At 34.9% G+C, this 21,060-nt stretch overlaps 1 protein-coding gene across 2 annotated transcripts in view; it reads left to right on the forward strand.

The window, feature by feature from the left end:
- TRIM33 (tripartite motif containing 33) overlaps positions 1–20,779 on the forward strand; it is a 152,028-nt gene extending 131,249 nt beyond the window's left edge. Inside the window, exons 12-20 of one of the 2 annotated variants that reach the window (XM_029227741.1) lie at positions 2,053–2,185; positions 3,619–3,682; positions 6,213–6,372; positions 7,802–8,151; positions 10,257–10,380; positions 12,076–12,150; positions 14,087–14,239; positions 15,668–15,718; positions 15,798–20,779. In XM_029227741.1, the coding sequence (XP_029083574.1) occupies positions 2,053–2,185; positions 3,619–3,682; positions 6,213–6,372; positions 7,802–8,151; positions 10,257–10,380; positions 12,076–12,150; positions 14,087–14,239; positions 15,668–15,718; positions 15,798–16,010 (1,323 nt within the window). In that variant the 3' untranslated portion in view covers positions 16,011–20,779. The remainder of the gene's footprint in view (positions 1–2,052; positions 2,186–3,618; positions 3,683–6,212; positions 6,373–7,801; positions 8,152–10,256; positions 10,381–12,075; positions 12,151–14,086; positions 14,240–15,667; positions 15,719–15,797) is intronic. The other variant, XM_029227742.1, reaches the window with a different exon arrangement.
- Positions 20,780–21,060: the final 281 nt, after the last annotated feature.

A 21,060-nucleotide genomic window follows, 5' to 3' on the forward strand; every position in this document is an offset into this window, starting at 1 on the left:
TGTGTGTGTGTGTGTGTGTGTGTGTGTGTGTGTGTGTGTGTGTGTGTATGATGCACTTTATTTGGCCACACCACATGGCTTGCAGAATCTCATTTCCCTGACCAGGGGTTGAACCTGGGCCTGGTAGTGAAAGCCTGGCATCCTAACCACTAGACCACCGGGGAACTCTCCTGGGATTGTTTTCTTAATTTCTCTTTCTGATAGTTTATTATTAATATATAGAAATGCAGTAGATTTTCGTATATTGATTTTGTGTCTTGCAACTCTACTGAATTCATTTATTCTTACAGTTTTTTGGTGGAGTCTTTAGGATTTTCTGTAATATCATGTCATCTGCAAATAGTGACAGTTTGATTTCTTCCTTTCCAATTTGGATTCCTTTTATTTCTTTTTCTTGTCTAATTCTCTGGCTAGGACTTCCAATACTATGTTGAATAAAAGTGGTGAGAGTGGGCATCCTTGTCTTGTTCCTGATCTTACAGGAGAAGCTTTCACTTCTTCAGCTTTTCACTGTTAGGTGTCATGTTAGCTGTGGGCTTATCATAAATGGCCCTTATTATATTGAGGTACATTCCCTCTGTACCCACTTTGTTGATAGGGCCAACTTATATTGATGAAAACTATTTACTTTAGGAGAGTCCTCCCTTGCCTGTAATGTGTTGTGAGCTGCTTTATTCTGATCATTTTTATATCAATCCAGTCCTACCTTGGTTTGTATCTATAGTTTTCTTCAAAGTTTCTACTTTGATGCCATTCTTTCCTGTTTTATAGTCTTGAAAATCAGTGTGATTTTGAGAGGAGAGTGAGAAGTAAATGTATATGTTCAGTTTTCTGTTTTTTTGTTTTTTTTAAAATATTTATTTATTTATTTAATTTTTGGCTGCATTGGGTCTTAGTTGGGGCATGTGGGATCTTCTGTTGTGGTTCGCGGGCTTCTCTCTAGTTGTGGTGCTTGGGCTCCAGAGTGCACTGGCTCAGTAGTTGCGGCATGCAGGCTCTCTAGTTGTGGCATGCAGGCTCCAGAACTCATGGGCTCTGTAGTCACGGTGAGCAGGCTTAGTTGCCACACACCATGTGGGATCTTAGTTCCCCAACCAGGTATCGAATTGGCGTCCTCTGTATTGCAAGACGGATTCTTAACCACTGGACCACTCGGGAAGTCTCGCAGTTTTCTGTTTTGAATGAGAAGTAGATTTCCCTAAAAAGTAATCTTGCCTCTAGTAGAAGATTAAAAGAGGCAGGTGTGGGTAAAAGTAGATCAGTAAGCAAGAAGATTAGCAGTTAAGTAAGAATAGTTTAACTATCTCTGATATGGAATAGTGTAATATTTTTCTTAAGGTAATTTTCATAATTAAGTAGTGTTTGTTACTATTTCTTAAATAAATATTTTCTCATTTCATCATCACAGTTCTTCATTGTGGGTGGGATGTTTAAAAACAGGGGACTGATATTCAAATTGGGAACCAGCTCGCAGTCACAGTGCGAGCTCCTCTGGCTTTAACCTTCTGCATATAAAGTGAGAAAAGGGCTCAGTTTTCCTGTTGACTGCCGGCTTTTTTGTGTGTAATAAGGGAATTTATATCCCAGGCTAAAGGCTTTCTGTTGAGTATACAGACTTTTCAAAGCACTGAAGTTAGGTACTGACATTATTCGATACCTGTTTAGTTGAATGATTCTGGCAGGACCATGGATATTGATACTAGGGGCAGGATGCTGAAAACAGGATCCTGCATCAACCTTGAAAAAAGGCAAAAATGTAAGACTGTGTCAGAGGTATTTTCATAGTAAAACACAAAGGATTTAGTGGGTTATTGGGTTTTGTCTTGAGCTCCCAATCATTTATTGAAGCATATTAATTATAGCTATATTCACATAAACTATATACTATTTGGGTCCTCGAGGAAGCATAAGGAAGGAGCAATTAAGCCAAGTTTGATATAAGGTAATCTGTTTATTAGTAAACTGTGAGCATAAATGATTATACTAATGAAATTAATAACTTCTCCTCTGCTTTAATCAAAGCAAATTTATCTTTTTGTTCTTTTTCTTTAGTTGGAAGATGCTGGTTCAAGTAGTTTAGATAATCTACTAAGTAGATACATCTCAGGCAGTCACCTACCCCCACAGCCCACAAGCACCATGAATCCCTCCCCAGGACCCTCTGCCCTATCTCCAGGATCATCAGGTAAAGTCAACTGAGGTACTGTCTCATTTCTTTAACACCTTAAAAAAGTATCTCTCGGTATATGTATTAGGGTTCTCCAGAGAAATAGCACCAATAGGAGAGGGGTGTGTGTGGAGAGAGAGAGAGAGAGAGAAAACAGAGGTTAAGGAATTAATTGGTCCACTTGATTGTTAGGGCTGGCAAGTCTGAAACCTGCAGGGCAGTTAGCAGGGTGGAGACAAAGGGAAGAATTGGTGCTAGTCTTGAATCGAGGCAAAATTCCTTCTTGCTCTGGGGACCTCAGTCTTTTCTCTTAAGGTCTTCAACTAATTAGAGGCCCACCCTCATTATGTTTTACTCAGAGTCTACTGATTTAAGTGTCAGTGACATCTAAAAAATACCATTGCAGCAGCATCTGGATTGGTGTTTGGCCAAACAACTGAGTACCATAGTCTAGCCAAGTTGAGACATAAACTTAACCATTGCAGTAACATTTTTTTTTCCTGATCTAATTATTTTTCTTTCAATACTGTGGACAAGCTTCAGCGAACTGAAATAATAATATATATCTGTAGTGTACACTGTTCAGAACTCTAATGTACCCCTCCTTCAACCCCCAGTTATATTCATGTTTTTGCTGGATTTGTAGATGAATTTAATTTCTATGTCTTCTATTTTACAATACATGTTGTCATTTGAAGAATTCTTTGGTTTAAATCCAAGTTTAAAACACTTTGTTAAATAATGAAAAAATTGAAAATTTGTTTAAAAAGCAAGAATTGAGGAAGGGCAAGTGAACTTTCAGTTTGCAGTTAAAAACTTAAAATTTACTGGAAACTATTAAAATGTGACTAATCAGGTCCTGAGCTATAGATCTCTTCCAAAATCCCAGTTTTATTAACGCTATTACATGAATGAGTGATTAAAGCATCTCCAAATAGATTGACAGTGCAGAAGTGGTTATGGGATATATTCATGGTTTCTTACTGAAACATATACCACCTCATTATTTCTACAGTAAGAGTAGTTCAGCTCTAAATGTGGGTTTTTCATGAGATGTATCATTAATACATTTTTTGCATCATATTATTTTTGAGGTTTAGTATAAGTATTCCAGGACTTTTAAAAGGAAGAATAATTAATAGGAATCTAGGTAGGATATTTACCAAATGCGTGGGACAGCAAATAGCTTTCTCTTGATACGGTAGTTTCCATTGATTGAATAGTGGTGCTCTGAGAGGATTCTGAGAATGGTATCTGGGCTCAGCTGAGAGAAACTGATTGATAGCTGCCAACAATAACACATGAAATCCTTGACTTTGAGACTAAGACAAGGGCTGATTTCCAGTAATTGCTGAATTGCCTTATAATGATACTTGAATTCTGTAATTAGTAGGTAGAATTCTGAATTTTCTTACCTGCATAGTTATTCATTTTGACTTATTATTTTTCAGGTTTATCCAATTCTCACACACCTGTGAGACCCCCTAGTACTTCTAGTACTGGTAGTCGAGGCAGGTGAGTATTTACATTATTAATAGCTTTATTTTTTCTTTTTATCAAGAAAAATTTCAAATACGTATTCTAAAAAGTAGACTATTATAATGAACTCCCGTAAACTTCTCACCCATCTTCAACAATGATCAAGTTATGGCCAGTCTTATTTCTTCTATACTCCTACCCATTCCCCCCGTTCTAAATTATTTTGAGATAAATCTCAGACATTTTACTTGTGGTTGTTTCAGTATATATCACTGTATGTATCACTTCAGTGTATATATATATACACTTTAAGTATATATCACTTTAAGGATTTAAAAGTTGTATAACTATGGAACCATTATCACACCTAAAAAAAAAATTTACTAGCTAACTCTCTAACATCAGTAGAGCTCTAGTTAATGTTCAGATTTCCGTTTTTCTCATAAATGCTTTTTTTTTAAAATTGTTTCTTTGAATCAGATTCAGATAGGTGCTATACATTGCCATCAACCCATATGTCAAGGTCAAACTCTGTATTTGTTGAAGAAATGTATTGTTTGTCTTACAGAGTTTTCCTCATTTCCCCATCTTGTCATTTAAATACACTACCTTCTGTTTTTTTCTCTATATTGGTATTTAGATCAGGAGGTTTGATTAGATTCAGGTTTGATTTGAGGGAAAGAGGTAGGGAGAATACTTCATTGTGGTGATGTGTACTTCTTTCAGGGTCACAAAATGTCTGGTCGCTTTTGTTGATTCTTTTGTGATAGCACCCATTAATGGTCATTGCCTTAGCTCTTTTTTTTTGTTTTTACTAGTTTAAAAATATTTTAATTATTGTATCATACCTTCTTTGTATATTAGTTTAGAATACTTCTGTAAAGAGAAATTTTCTGCCATCAGCTATTTGATTATGGGAATGGCAGAATAAATTGATTCTTTCTCTTTATTTACCTATTTTTATAATAATGAGTTGATTCCCAGCACCCTTCAACAGTGACCAATGAATGTTATTAACTTTATGGGCTTATATATTTAAACATATTTTATATGTTCTAAAATTATAATTGTTATTTTTATTGATGCTTAAATTGTTCCATATTTGTCCTATCAGAACTTTTCCAAGTTGGCTTCATAGTTCTTTTGCTATAACCCCAGTAGTTGTTGAAAGCATTCTTGTTTCCTGTCCTGATGTTCCTGGTTCATCTTGTACATTTCTTGCCTCAGGCCTGAAATCAGAAATTTCTCTAGGAAATCCTGGTCATGTTAGTGGGGAAATGGTGCTTCAAGACAATCTTCTGGGTACTAGGGGCACTCACTGCTACTGAATTGTTCATGATTTCTTATGCCTTTTTGGTGGACAGAGAGCTAAGAAATGGTAGTGTGGGGGATTTCCCTGGTGGTCCAGTGGTAAAGAATCTGCCTTACAATGCAGGGGACGCGGGTTTGATCCCTGGTCAGGGAACTAAGATCCCACATGCCGTGGGGCAACTAAGCCTGCGTGCCGCAACTACTGAGTTCGTGTGCTTCAACTAGAGAGCCTGTGTGCTGCAAACTACAGAGCCCACGTGTTCTGAAGCCTGTGCGCCCCAACTAGGGAGAAGCCCATGCACTGCAACGAAGAGCCCGCTTGCCACAACGGAAGATCCCGTGTACCGCAGCTAACACTCAAGGAAGCCAAAAATAAATTAAATAAATAATAAATAAATAAATGTTTTAAAAAAATAAAAGAATTAAGAAAAAGAAATGGTAGTGTGGAAAGAGTGTGTGTGTGTGTGTTAAAGGTAAATGTAATAAATGTTGACTGATTTTTATTCTTTAGTTTGAATAATTTAGTGCAATGTAAGAAAGATTTTATTTCAGATATATGAATGTTCTGTATTTGTATATATATGTGTGTATGCATTTGGTTCTATATTATATACTTGCTTGGCTTTTAAATTATACTTTCAATAATCAGTAGTTTTAAAGAAAAGTACAAATTGAGTGAAAAAGGTTTTCATTTCGACAGTAATACAGTCTTAGTTATTCACTTCTCTTGCCAGTGGTTTTGCTTTGTGGACTAGATAGAACCAATTAGTCATGTACCTGTCCTCTTAGGCTATTATCCCATTAATTCAGATAAGGACTCAAAAGCTGAAACAGTGATTCCTTTGAGGACACTTCATGAACCACTGTTATTGAGGTTTCCTTCAGATGTTTGGGGGTAGAGAAGAATTTAAACTTCTTATATTATATATAGAGAGAGAAGCAATCACTATACTAATAGCCTAGACAAATGATTGTTTACTAGATTCCTTAAATGATGTAGTATAAGTGCCTCAGACCATAAAATGTATTTTTCAGGTCTTCTGAAAGTTTGACCTACGTTTTTTAAAAATTTGAAGCCAAGTTTATAATACACTCCTTTTAATTGCATTATGAAGTATCCTTATCTGCTATAAAGTTAATAAATTGTTTTCAGTTTAATGAACATTTCATATAACTTAACAAGCTTTTCATATAATTGTTTTTATGTACACCATGCAGTCAAACATATGTGACCTTTATTTGTTGTTTTTGTTAGCTGTGGGTCGTCAGGAAGAACTGCTGAGAAGACAAGTCTTAGTTTCAAGTCTGATCAAGTGAAGGTCAAGCAAGAACCTGGCACTGAAGATGAAATATGTAGCTTTTCAGGAGCTGTGAAACAGGAAAAGACAGAGGATGGCAGGAGGAGTGCCTGCATGGTAAGTTCCCAGTGGAATCTGTCAGGGATTTAAGGAGGTCACTTCACTGATTCTTCCATCTCTGCATGTATTAGTCTGGTTAGTGGTCCTGTGGACCTGTATTCATTTTTGAATTTTTATACGTGGTATAACCCAGATATCTCTTTTTCCAACGGAATTTTTTCATCTAAGTGTCAACTGTAATTGATGAGAAAAGACTTACTTGTATTAAGGACTCATTTCAACTTTTAGTTTATAATCGGTCATTATTTTTGCCATGATTCTAAATTGGGTTCTAGCTTGTTCTAAATTTATTAATAATTTCAATAGTCACATTCAGTCTCAAGCTGCAAAAATCCTTGGCTATTTTCCCTGGACCGGTGAGCTCAGGATTACGACCGCTGACATGAAAGAAGTTTAATGCTCACAGAGTTTTGTGATGAGAAGATTGCCTTTGGCTTATGAATTATTAACCATTTTAGAATTCCTCAGCTAGAACATTTTATAAAATTTATAGTATAGGATGAAGGAAGGCCCAAGTCCCTCCTTATTTAGAAATTTTGATCTTGGTTTTTTCTTCCTACCTACACTTATGTCTCATTTTCTGCATGGTTGGCACATAGAAATTTCAACTATGTAGATTTAGAGAGTACTGTTATCTCTTCACTCAGAACTCGGTTTGGGAAGTACCCCCAAAAAACATTGCAAAATGGTGGTGAAAGATTTTACATTGTCACAATCTTCCTATATTAGTAGAATGATAAGTGGGCAGAAGAATATTTCAAAATGCTTTTCAAAAGCTATGTGACAATAAGGACCTACTGTGTAGTACAGTGAACTATATTCAATATCTTGTAATAAACTATAATGGAAAAGAATCTGAAAAAAAGTGTGTGTGTGTGTATATATACACACGTATATATACACACACATATATATAACTGAATCAATTTGCTGTACACCTGTAACTAACAACATTGTGAATTAACTATACTTCAATTAAAAGAAATGGTTAAAAAAGCCAATATAAAGGGGAAGAAAAAGCTATGAGACAGATTGTTGAGTGAAAAATAGTATATCATAGTCAGCTCTCTACAGGAAAAGTATAACCCTATGCTCACTTCCCAATCAATGTGCTTAACAGTTTAATTAATTCCTTTATTATCCAAGTGAACCAATATTACAGAGACTGCTCCCTAAAATCATACATTAACATGCCTGAATAACTTCGGGGTTATTTTCATTCTTTTATGTTACTAATATGATTTCAAATAATTTTATAATAAATAATAGTAAATTCCAAAATAATTTTAACTTATGTCAGTATATCATGTTGTATATACATGTTGACAAAACTTTAAACACACAGAGACACACATGCATGCACGCACACACTGCGAACAGTATGGATTAAATGTTTCTTCAAGAATTTGTCCTTGCTTTGTTTTAGTTGAGCAGTCCTGAGAGTAGCTTGACACCACCTCTTTCAACTAGCCTGCATCTAGAGAGTGAGTTGGACGCATTAGCAGGCCTGGAAAACCACGTGAAAACTGAACCTACAGATGTGAATGAAAGCTGCAAACAGTCAGGGCTCAACAGCCTTGTTAATGGAAAGTCCCCAGTTCGAAGTCTCATGCACAGGTCGGCAAGGATTGGAGGAGATGGCAGCAGCAAAGATGATGACCCAAATGAAGATTGGTGTGCTGTCTGCCAAAATGGAGGGGATCTCTTGTGCTGTGAAAAATGTCCAAAGGTCTTTCATCTAACTTGTCATGTTCCAACACTTCTTAGCTTTCCAAGGTACAAGTGAAATAACTGATTTTTTGTTGTTTATTTTTATAAGCTAAAGAAGTAACAAAATTATTCAGGGCAGATAGCCTTCTTAATGACTGCCTATTACTCCATTACCTTGTAGAGAAATTAACAGCTGAATGAAGAAATGTCCAAGATCTAAGTTGTGCATTAATGTTAAAAAAAAAATAGACTATTTCTTGGCCTTCAGTTTATACTTAATATAAGCAAATTAGATAGACCTGTAAATTATGAGGTGCAAGAGACTAGGGTATTGAGAAACTTAGTTGATTTCCTCTTGAAGATAATTTTTTAATCTATTGCCATCAATTTTAATAGGGTCTATAATAATGGCTTTATTTATGAATAGTATTCAGTTTGAGGCAACTCTATTGGATCTTACCAAAAACTTACTTTTCTAATGTTTGAAAGCTCTTGAAAGGCACTTTAAAGAAAAAAAAAACAAGTACTTTGTAAAAATACCTTTAATGTCTTGAATTTTTTGAGGAATAGCTTCATCTTGACCACTGGAAGCTGTTAGTTGGTAGTGCCTACCTGAAGCACAGTGTGCAGATTCCTCAGCTTTCTCAACTTTTCCTATTTGGAATGTCTTTTAGTCATTAACTTTGGAACGGACAGTTACTGAATTCGTTATTTAGAAGAGAAGATGGTACGGTAAAGATAAAGATTGGGGCAACATATGAGCATTGTCCTCAGACTATATGACCCCCTTGGCGGCTAAGTCTGATTTCAAGCATTAAAACATTGATTGATGAGCATCCAGTGCAAGCTGATGATTCCAGCCAATACAGCAGAACAAATGTGCTGGGCTGGGTTACGATACCTGTAGTCTGGTCGTAATTCTGTGGTGAACTAACTTAATTAGCTTGGACGGTTCACTGATTTTCAGGGATTAGTTTCTGCATCTACGAGTAGTAGGGTTTGGATTAGAAGAGTTATTTTTCTTCCCTTCCATTTAACATATTTATGTTCGTGGTATTTCATCTCCAGTTGATTTCAGAGACCTTAAAATAGTAGAATCATACTTATTTCTTTAAGCCTTCCTTCTTCCCCTGCCCTAACCCCCTGGTTTTTTAAGTGAAAGTAAACCAGTGTCCTTGGGAAAACCCAGCTTCTTTCTGCCTATAGATTGAAAGATTCACATTTTTTCTCAGATTCCTGAGAAGTAATGATTTTAGTTGATTAATGCTACCCTTTCTGAAAAATTCAGCCTTTAGTATTAGAAAAGTAGTGGATATATGAACAGTGCCAGAATATTTTTCTGAAGCATTGTAATTCTTACCTAAATCTTAGAAGGTGTAGTCCTTTGCCACAGATGTATTAAGGACCTTCTTTTTCTTTACTCTTTTAGAAAAAAACATTGGCATTTTGTTCTTAAAATTAAGGCTTTACATATTTTTGTTTCCGTTGGATAGTAACATCTGCTGGAACGTTAGAATTTTGCCACTGAAAGCTTTCTCTCAAAGGCAGATGCTTTGGAAGGAATTGAAACTGTTGACACATTTTAGTATAATCCCTAGACTTAGAATATATATATGATGAGGAAGAGAAAGGGGAGAATGCATTTGAAGTAATTAAATTGGAGTTTATGGTTTGATAGAAATCCTGATACAAAAAACTATTGACTGAGCAGATTTAAAAGACTGGCCATGAAAAAGTAATTGTTATATTTTTGGCATCTTTAATACATGCCAAAACAGTACAAGATACCCGAGGGACTGTATCGTGTACTCCTTTCTTCTTCATGCATATGAGGTCACTGTCATGGTCATACTGGGGTATTGAGAATTGGTCTTATGCTGCAAGTGCTGATCATCAGCTTTGTGCTATGAAGAGACAGACCCCTTTTGAATAGAGATAGTGGGGTTATATTGCTTTCCAGAAGGTAATCAGTTGAAGAATGGAAACATTTGGGGAAGCTTTTATCACATAACTTCACTTTATGAGATGTGGCAAAAATAGTACCTCTCTTTTCCACAAAAACTGGAAAGGAAAGAAAACAAAGAAACTGGAGACTTACCTCTAGGGAACTAGCTTCCTTAGAGTGGGTTTTGTTATAATTACATGGACTAATTGCCTATTTCCTTCTTTAGTGGGGACTGGATATGCACATTTTGCAGAGATATTGGGAAACCAGAAGTTGAATATGATTGTGATAATTTGCAACATAGTAAGAAGGGGAAAACTGCACAGGGGTTAAGCCCCGTGGACCAAAGGGTAAGTGTCAAATAAATTGATTTATTATTAGGGATTCTGTAGTTGTGTGGCTATACATCTTTTTTTTTTTCTTCAGTGTAATATACATATAACCTGATAAATTTTCATTTTTTAATCTCATTATCTGATAGTATGTTCATAATTTCTGAAATCTTTGTCTGTAGCCCTCAGCTCTAGGCTCTTAGATCTAGCTTCCTCATACTTAACATTTCCCAGCGAAAATCTTGATTTCTAATCCTCTCCTTCAAAAAAGCAAAAGGAGGGGACTTCCCTGGTGGTGCAGTGGTTAAGAATCCACCTGCCAGTGCAGGGGACACGGGTTGAAGCCCTGGTCCGGGAAGATCCCACATGCTGTGGAGCAACTAAGCCTGTGTGCCACAACTACTGAACCTGCACTCTAGAGCCTGGGAGCGACAACTACTGAAGTCCACGTGCCTAGAGCCCGTGCTCTGCAACAAAGACATGCCACCCCAATGAGAAGCCTGTGCACCGCAACAAAGAGTAGCCCCTGCTCGCCACAACTAGAGAAAGCCCCCGCACAGTAACAAAAACCCAATGCGGACAAAAATAAATAAATTTATTTATTTATTTTAAAAAAGCAAAAGCAAGAAAATAACGACATAAAAAACTGCATCCTTCTCTCAGTAATTCCCATCATCAAATGGTACCACCGGTCATCTCTGTTGCTCAAGCCAGGAATCTGTTAGAAGAATCAGGAATGACTATAATACCATTTTCTCACTTCCCCCAACCATTACCTTCTGAGACAGCCATCATAGTTTTTCATCTGCACTACTGTAATATCTCTTTGCTGAACTCCCTGATTCTACTCTTGCCCCCTTACAGTCCATTTTCTATGCAGTACATAGTGTTCTTTTTTAAATACGTAAACAAGTCTATCACTTCCTTGCTTAAAATCTTCTAATAGCATCCCATCATATTAAGAATGAAATCCAAAATCCTCTCATCATTTCACTCAGATTTCTTTTGATCTGGTCTGTAGTCTGATCTCCAAAGACAAAATATCTTTCATGTACTTCTGTGGTCACTGCAGTTACGTTTGGCTTTGATCTAATGTATAAACTTGCAAAATCCATCTTCCACTATCTTTGAGGAGAAGGTATGTGTTTAGAGTATACAAACGGATATTAAAAAGTTTAAGCATATAAACACTATAAATGTAAAATGCATATCAATTTACTTCTGATTGTATAACGAAATTCTAGAATTGGACTGAGAAGACACAGACAGTTTTTATTTAATTTTGAGCCTGAGCAGAATCCTTTCAAGAAAGGGAATAGCATGTATCTTGCCTGCCTCAGGGAATTAAAATGAGTAGCAACAATCATAAATTGTTGTACAAAATGCTGTATGTTGCTTTAATGACTCCTTTCTATTTGTATAAATAGTTAAGAGGTAATAGTAGGTAAATTACCTGAGTTATCAGATGAGAACAAAGGCACTCTGTCTTTGATAAGTTCATTTAAAGTAGGACAGAAGATAGTCATAGTCTCAAACCTAAATAGAAAACAAGGTAGTTTTCTTTGGGTATTTATTTAGTTGGATAGCTAGTATGTAGGAGGCTTATCTTCAGTGTGTTGTAATAATGCTTTGTACTGATAAAGTTCTTATTCTTAAGAATATCTTTTTAGAGGGAAAACATTTCATGGGTTTTCCTTTCTTTTCTTGGGCCAGAAGTGTGAACGTCTTCTGCTTTACCTCTATTGCCATGAATTAAGTATTGAATTCCAGGAGCCAGTTCCTGCTTCGGTGAGTTGTTTACCTTAGTACCTTCCTGTTGAAGAAGTTTTAGTATAATACTTAAGGGTATGGGGCTCTGGCCTTAGACTGCTAATGGTAAAACTCAGGCTTGAGTAATCTCCTCAACCAAGGTGCCCAAATTCTCTTTTCTAATACTGTTTCTTCCCTCATTGGGTTATTTCAAGGATTCTTCTGTACAATAACCTGTGTAAAATATGTTAGCATGTACCTGATAAAATTTCTGAGTAATAAGAAGTACTTGTGATGTTATTAGGGCTAAATGGCTATGAGATTCACTTGTTAAAATTGCAGTTTGTTTTTAAAGACCGTTGCTGTGATAAAAACTTAATGAATTTAATTTCCACTTCTTTTATTGGGTTGGCCAAAAAGTTCGTCTGGGTTTTTCCATAAGCTGTTACTTTTAAAATGGACATAAAGGATACAGGTACAGGTATAATGGAAAGAGTCTTGAACTAGGAATCAGAAGACTTAACTTTTCCTAGTTCTGCCGTTAACCAGCCTTATAACTGGGGAAATTACATAATTTTCTGCCTCTACTTTTCTTTTTTTTTTTTTTTTTTTTTGCGGTACGCGGGCCCCTCACTGTTGTGGCCTCTCCCGTTGCGGAGCACAGGCTCTGGACGCGCGGGCTCAGCGGCCATGGCTCACGGGCCCAGCTGCTCTGCGGCATGTGGGATCTTCCCGGACTGGGGCACGAACCCGTGTCCCCTGCATCGGCAGGCGGACTCTCAACCACTGCGCCACCAGGGAAGCCCTGCCTCTACTTTTTTAACTGTACAGTGGGAATATTGAACTAAATTATTTCTAAGGTTCCAGTTCTATGATTGATTCTAGGATCTATATCTTAGGGAGAAAATAACTCTATATAAGTATTAATTTGAACAAAAGTGTAAAGTTGAACCTTGCACACTGGTTCTGCTTCATAAGCCCTCTTTTATGAACATTCAAGATTAAGAGAAGACTGTGGGACAATTTGCAAGCCAATGCCCTTTGTTTATCTTACAGGAGATTTTTGTAAGGAGTAAAGGCTCTAAAATTCCATAGTAAAAGGAATATCAGGGATGCCCAGTGCCTTATAAATGGTATAAGAATATGCAACATATATTTACTTGCCGTCAGTTGTTGAATTAAGATAATATTGGATACCAGGCCTGTTACAGAGCATTGAATAGTAATTTGTTTACTGGGTAGGCTCAGGAATGGATTTTAAAGTACAAAAGGTCTAGATACAAGGAAGATGTTTTGTTCAGATAGTAATCATCTGATACCAAGAAGTCTGTCTGTTCTTCAAGTTTAGGGACTTTACAGTAGAAGATTACTTTCCAGTGTTTTCTTTTCATGAACTATTTAAATAGTTTCTCCATGTTCAGTTATTTTGCAAGGATACAAATTTTTGGCCAAGAGTTGCAGCCAGAACTCCCAAGTATAATCCTAAATGATTAATAAAAATTTATCTTGTGTTATTACAGTCTTTTCCCCTCTATTGCTATGTCCAGAGTTCTCTGTGATACAAGGTTTTATCCTCTAAAAGATACCCTATTCTAATAATAACAATACATTTTGTAATCTTTTTCCCTTTTTTAAAAAAAAAACAGGAGTCATACAATTCTGATGGGCTAGATTTGTCCTTAACACTAGTGGTTGGCTACCCTTGCTGATTGCTTTTTTTCCAAATTTTCTTATTAAAGATAGAACTTTGGGTCCTTCACTAACCATGGACACTGCCACATATTCTGAATATGATTTGATTTTCATGATGTGCATGTGACAGAAGATTTAAAGTACAATTCATTACACTCAAAATTTGCATGCAGCTGGTTCGATCAACACATGTTTTTCTCTAAAATTAATATGCTTTGCATTTTCAAATTAAACACTTTGGCATTTTTTGAGAATCCTTATCTATCCTTATTTGTTTCTTTAGATACCAAACTACTATAAAATTATAAAGAAACCTATGGATTTATCAACCGTGAAAAAGAAGCTTCAGAAAAAACATTCCCAACACTACCAAATCCCAGATGACTTTGTGGCTGATGTTCGTTTGATCTTCAAGAACTGTGAAAGGTTTAATGAAGTATGTTAGCTTCCAAACTATAGAGTCTTGGATTAGTAGTTTTTGTTTGTTTGCTTACTTGGTTATTGGATTTTGTTTTTCCTGCCAAGAGATTTTTCTGAGTTGATTTCTAAAATTTATTCTGCTTCAGTTCTGTCAAAAGTAAAATTTGATTGCATCCACAGCTCCAAAGAAGAAAGTTTACTGTGTATAATTTGAAGTATATACTTAAATATAATGTATTAAATTAAGAATATTATTGGATATCCCTTTCTGTACATGTTGAGAGTTGAGATAAGTATAGAAGATAGTCTGTAGTTAAGTATATTTTGTGGGAAATGATTACAGACAAGCCTACATTTGGGGTACATTTAGGAAAGGCATTTGTACCAGTGTCCTTAGATTTTGTTATTGACCATATAAATATAGAACCTTAAAATTATAAACTCACGTGGCTCATCTTGAATAGTAGCCCAGAGTGTATAATTTTGAGTTATCTGATCTCAGTGTGACTTTCATTAACTTTGCTTATGTATTTTTTTGAGAATAAAGATGAGCTATCCATACCTTTAGAAGAAATCTGATAGATATTTACCTCCTTCAAGGAAATTTTTGTTATCTTTGGGAAGCTCAAGTCTCTTGTTGTTCAGGAATATTTTCATTATTATAAGAGAAGAAAATGGATGAGATTCCACAAAATCTTCAAAAAGATTACTACTAAAATCTTTATTGCTGAAAAAACTTGGGTGCCATATGAATGTTATTAAAAAATCAAATTGAATCATTTAAAGTGTACTCATAGTTTCCCCTGGAAGCATCTAGGTGACTTTTTAAAATACAAAAAATTTTTTCTTATTAGGTGACAAGTTCTGGTCACCTTTATAGCAATGTGCCACAGAGAATATAGTAAAACCTCACTCACTTGAAGTTAAATTAATACAGTCCCAAGTTTCTTGTGTTATTTTCTAATTCAGTTAGATTATTTTCAAATAAGTATACTTTCATGAACCATAGCTAACATTTTCCAGGAAGAAGACTTATTTTATCTGCTTTAATAATAGTTAACTAAATTATGATTAACAAATTGCCATACAGATAGAATTCTGACTTAGTGGTTGTTGAAAGTTTGGCAGTTTTTAAAAAAATATTTCTTATATCATTTTTTTCACAAATATTTTTCTCTTAAATATATTGATGTATTCAAACCAACTCCTACTCAGGTTGACCTCACTAATTCAGAATTTGAGACAATTTTGCAGTAGCTTTAGTAATAGCTTTGTTAAGAAAGGGGGTCCATGTTCTGTATAATTTTAGAAAGCACTTGATCTGGTCATAGCAATTTGTTCCTCCTAGTATGGCTGACTTTCGTCGCCAATCCTATGCAGTCTTATAACTTTAGAAAGGATTATAATTTCCCTTTTTTTTTTTTGACTCTGGTATCCTTTTTAGATGATGAAAGTTGTTCAAGTTTATGCAGAAACACAAGAGATTAATTTGAAGGTAAGCTTTTCAGACCATGCAAACTTGGTGAAGGAATATGCATTACCAATAGGTGAATATTCCTATCTTTTGCTTGCAGGCTGATTCAGAAGTAGCTCAGGCAGGGAAAGCAGTTGCATTGTACTTTGAAGATAAACTCACAGAGATCTACTCAGACAGGACCTTCGCACCTTTGCCAGAGTTTGAGCAGGAAGAGGATGATGGTGAGGTAACTGAGGACTCTGATGAAGACTTTATACAGCCCCGCAGAAAACGCCTAAAGTCAGATGAGAGACCAGTACATATAAAGTAAAATGACATGAACTTAAATCAATTGTTTAAAAAAAGAAAAGAATGAAAAACTTTATTTAAGTGTTGCTGGAATATCCTGCCTACAGTGGGCACCTCCTTGAAGAAGCTGATAGCTTTTACACAGTATTAGATTGAAATAATGGACAGAAAACACATTCTTGTCAAGAAAGGGGGGAAGGACTCTATTTGCAACTTTAAAAGTAAAAACAAAAGCGAAAGTAAAATGATTTGAAGATTTCTGTTACCACAGAGAATGGTTCTGATGGTTAGAATGGGCAGATGTTGATCACTTGGTATTGATTGGTGCAGATACTGAGTGTTCAAGTACTTAAGGGTCACGTCACTGGTTAAATTGTCTCTTTGGAGTAGAGTGCACAACTATTAAACCAACTTTTATGCCTCCCCCTCCACACATATACATACTGGCTTATTTTCTAGTTAAAAATCAAAGTTGCTCAGAACCCACTTTGATGTCAGTGCAGATGTGCATTGCATCATGCTGTTATATTTTCTCTCATTTTGATGCTGTTGGGCCTTAGTTTTATATTGGTTTAAAGAACTCAACAATAGTTTATTTTCTGTTCATACTTAAGAGCCTAGGAAACATGACCATTGATCATCATTTAATCAACTTTTAATGTTCTACTGAAATAAATATGGTAACGTTTCAGTAGCAGATCATTTACAGTACTCATTTCCAGAAGACACTTCCACAGAATTGCACTTCCAAATCAAATCATCTGATCATAGTTATTCCCGTGAAAGGTAGAATGTTTGTTTGAAAATTAATCTAGTTTTCTGTACATTTAAAATTTGATTGCGAAGGTGACAGCTGGCTCTTATCCAGTCTTCCTTCATATCAGTTTTCTGATAGACCACTATTGGCAAACAGTAATCTGTCAACTACCAAATGTGTAAAATTTTCTGTATTTCACTTTGTCTTATTTGTAAATAGTGAACTAAAACTTCTGGCAGATCAGCAACATTTGCTGAGCCTGTTTTTTAAGCTAATATGTATTCTTACTAATGTTCCTATCAAGAATGGATTTGTAATATATGCTGTCTATTTCTAATGTTCACATTCATATTTTGAGGTTCTATCTTATTTTAATAGAGAACAGACTTCTCAGAAAATCTTCAGAAGCAGCTTATTATTAAAATATCAAAATATTGAAATAAACCCGGTGGGGTTAGAGTACTCATCCGTCCACCAAGTGGGACATTTGCATGGACTGGGGGCTTAAAGGACGTAGAAGAGACCTGTAAGTATATCCTGAAAATGAGCCAATCAATCCCCACTTGAATGGTTACTGGAGTAAACCCACCTTTACTACTCTGATTTTAGCACCCGAGGCAGATAAACCACCTTGGCTCTGTTTCATTTTTCTTCTCTTCATTTGTGATGCTCAGATCCAAGATGCGTGTTCTAGACTGTGTACAGGCTTCTCTTTTGTTGAGTTAAAAATTTTAGTCCTACTTTTGTATGGACATGTTAGAATGTAAAGTGACCAAAATAGAAGACTTGCCATTAGATATTTTTCAGACATCAGCAGATTTGTGGCAAATTATTTGCCTTTTAAAAAATTCAGCTTGAACAGTTCAGACAGTAGACTACTCAGAAAAAAATTATTTGACATAATTGTCTAAGAGGTAAATATTTTTTAGTGCATATTGAATCAAATAAAGTGCTCTAAAGAAGTTATTATACAAATTTCTTTGGGTTGTTTTTTTTTCTTAACAAGTGGTGGGGGTAAAAATGAATATGATTCAAGCCTTCTGATGGTATATTGGTTTTATTATTGCTACTGACTTCATTCTGTGGCTTTCTTTTAGCTTCTTTTTCAGTTTCGTTATAAGTTAAACTTCAAAACATATACCAAATTTTTATCATTTTACTCAAATTTTAAGTTCTTTAAGAACAGGTTTCTTATAAAAAGGAGAAAATTGTTTTAAAATGCCTTTATCTGTGTGCATTTTCCTCTTTCCCACAACATTCATGATTTCAGTTTATCAGGAGACTTACCGAAGGGCACATTTTTGGAAAGTGATGAGTAACAGTAAAACTTCATTTTGCCAAGCCACTGAGTTCTAATATTTTATGCTTGCTCTTCATATGAATACTTTTCACGAGTCTTAGATAATAGGTTCTACCAACGGGGGCAGAAACAAAAATTTTAAGTAAATATTTATTTCTTGATATTTGGGGCCTTAAAAGGTAATGTGTTTCATTCAAAACATTTCCATGTTAGATGGCGTTTTTGTTTTCTTTTAATTTAAGATTAGTTCTTAAAAAAGCTACTTATTGCCAGCATTTAACAGGCTTCATTTCTCTTAACAGAAGGTAGTTCATACGGCTGAGGAATTACTATTAAATTATATAGCTAGCAACAAACCACGTTTAAGTGAAGGTATTCACTTTAGATTTCATTAAAGCTTTTTTCTTGCACATTCATCATTGTGTTTCGAAGCTGATTTGTTCGGCACTAATATGACTGTAAAAAAATATAAAAATTTAAATTGGTATTCAGATATCTTACATGTTTTCCTACTCATTTATGTTTTAAAAAGACAAACATTGAATATTGATCCCTGAAGGTGTTTGTTTTGATACTCCCTTACATTTGTATTCTTTGTTAAAAGGCAGTATTTTTGATTTGTAGATGTTAAATGTTTCCTTAAAAGCTTGCAAACTTTCACGACACTTCATTTTTCATTTTCACTAAGATCAAAGTGTTCCTCAGTCTGTTCCTCTGGCTTAAATTTGTCTTTTTGTAGCACTGAGTGAAGGAATTGCTTTGCAAGGTGAAGTATGTATGTGTTCCAAAGTATGGTTAAATTGTAGGTTATGCGCTATATTGAAACATCAAATCATTACCACAGAGAAAGGTTAAGGCATTGAATCCACTGTTGAAATTATTCTTTTTGGAATCAACAAGGTACTTTCTGACTTCTATTCTTATATAAGGGAATTTTAAATAAATTTTAAAGTTAGTTAATTCTAATTTTTTGTTATAACACTTTGAGATTTTTAGTTAATCCAAAGAAATAATGCTTTTAAATAGAAGCAAAAGGTTTATGGTGTGCAAATCATAGATTTACCAATTACCTCAGCAGGTATCCTGCCATGTAACTATTAGTGATTAGTTTTAATAAGCCAGTAGACTTAGGTTTTCTGACTATGCTCCTGGGTTGTGGCCTACCATACGTTATTAAACAGTCTCTTAGTAGTCAAAATGGGAGTAAATGCTGTGGCCCCCTCTCTCTTGGCCTTTTAAAGTCCTTTACCCATGCTCACTCACATACAACACATGAAGTATAAAAATCTCATTTCTTGAGGTCAGCACTGCTTATTTGCATACTTAACTTTGGATCAGTGAGTAGTTTTATAAAATCCAACCTCCCCAACTTCCCTAATTAAAACAATCAAGTTCTTAATTCATACCATGAATTCTTATACCATCTATATTAATAACCTGCTGGAGGTGATCCAAGGTTTAGTGTATTGCAGCTTGATCATATACCAGACCTGGATGTTTTATTTCTCTCACAGTTATCTCCTCCTTGATAAAGCAATAACACTGCTTTAAGTCTGTTGCCTAATAGCATGTCATAATCCTCTCCTGGATGGTGATTTTATAGGAAAGTTTGTATGCATATCACCCAGTCTATCTTTTAAAAATTAAGGAATTTAAATGTATGCTGGAGCTAATGACAATATATTGTGGCATTTTATTTTAAAAATTGGGGAAAGTTGCATATTTTTTTAAAAGTAGGCATTTGAGTAAAAGAATTGAAGGTACTTTTTTAAGAAAAAAATTTATATGCCACAGTTTACATAGACCTTTCAGATTTCAACATGTACTCTTGGATATAATGGTTTGTTTTATTTGGTCAAAATGCATGTATAGCATTTCTTCCATTTAGTTCCTTGTGTTTGCCTTCGTGGTCTTTTATATATTTTTTATTGTATCTGAGAAACAAAATTATCTTTGAAAATAAGTCAATTTGGATATATTTGTTATGATCAAACTACAAAATGTACAAAATTAAGTTTAGCCCTTTTCTAGAAAGCAAGTGATCTTTAAAATTAAAAATGCTGTTCTTTTAAATTCACCAAATTTGTATGTGGGAAGGCACTGAAATGATTTTGTAAGTGCCACTGCAGTACTCCCTTTCAAGTGTGGCCTAAATTTCAATCTTAAGAACGAAATGCATGTCTGCTCCTGGTCTGAAAAATGTAGGTATTAACTATGTTTTAAATCACAGTGAAACATGTATATAAGCCTATAACAAAAAGATTTGTGCAATCTGAAAGCCTGTTGATTTTCTATGTAGACATACCTACACACGAAAGGGTTAAATTCACATCCTTACTAGTTCCTTGCTTCCAGTATTTCAACTCTTCTCCCCTCATTATTATTATTACTAATATTACAATTACTATTATTTTTGCACATAGTTAACTACCCATCAATATGATTCTGAAAGAAAAAGTGCTGTTTCTGTGGTATTGTATTCTCTAAATCATCATATTTAATTTTTTTAAACAAGGTTGCAGTTTCTAATTGTTCCGTTCCTGTGTTTTTTGCTGGTGTGTAATAAAAGCAAGATTTTCTTTTCATGGTTATTTAATACATTAGCTACCTGTAAATATTTCTTGTTATAATGCTCTGGAATGTGTTGTAGAAGTTGTATTAGATTAGTTTAAAGCTTTGTTTGAAAGCCACATTGTTTTGGTTATTTCTATTAAATTAGAAAATTGAAAAAGTTTTCAAATGAATTTCTTTTTTTTTCTTCCTCTTTGAGTTGAGACTTAATCATTTAAATTTATTTTTAAAATTTATACTCTGTGCAGGGCACTGGAGATATCGTCATGAACAAGATAAAATACAGTCCCTTCCCTCACGTGTTTAGACTCTGTTGGAGAATGATGAGTGCTATGGTAGGGATTAACACATAAGAAAGGATCTAACCCCAAATTTTGTTGGTCAGGGAAGCGATCTCTCTCACTCATAAAAGATAGGACCAGGTAAAAGAGAAAAGGAAAAAAG

Source organism: Monodon monoceros, unplaced genomic scaffold (genome assembly GCF_005190385.1).
Source record: "Monodon monoceros isolate NGI ecotype Baffin Bay Population unplaced genomic scaffold, NGI_Narwhal_1 Super_Scaffold_18, whole genome shotgun sequence".
In the NCBI taxonomy this organism is placed as follows: Eukaryota; Metazoa; Chordata; class Mammalia; order Artiodactyla; family Monodontidae; genus Monodon; species Monodon monoceros.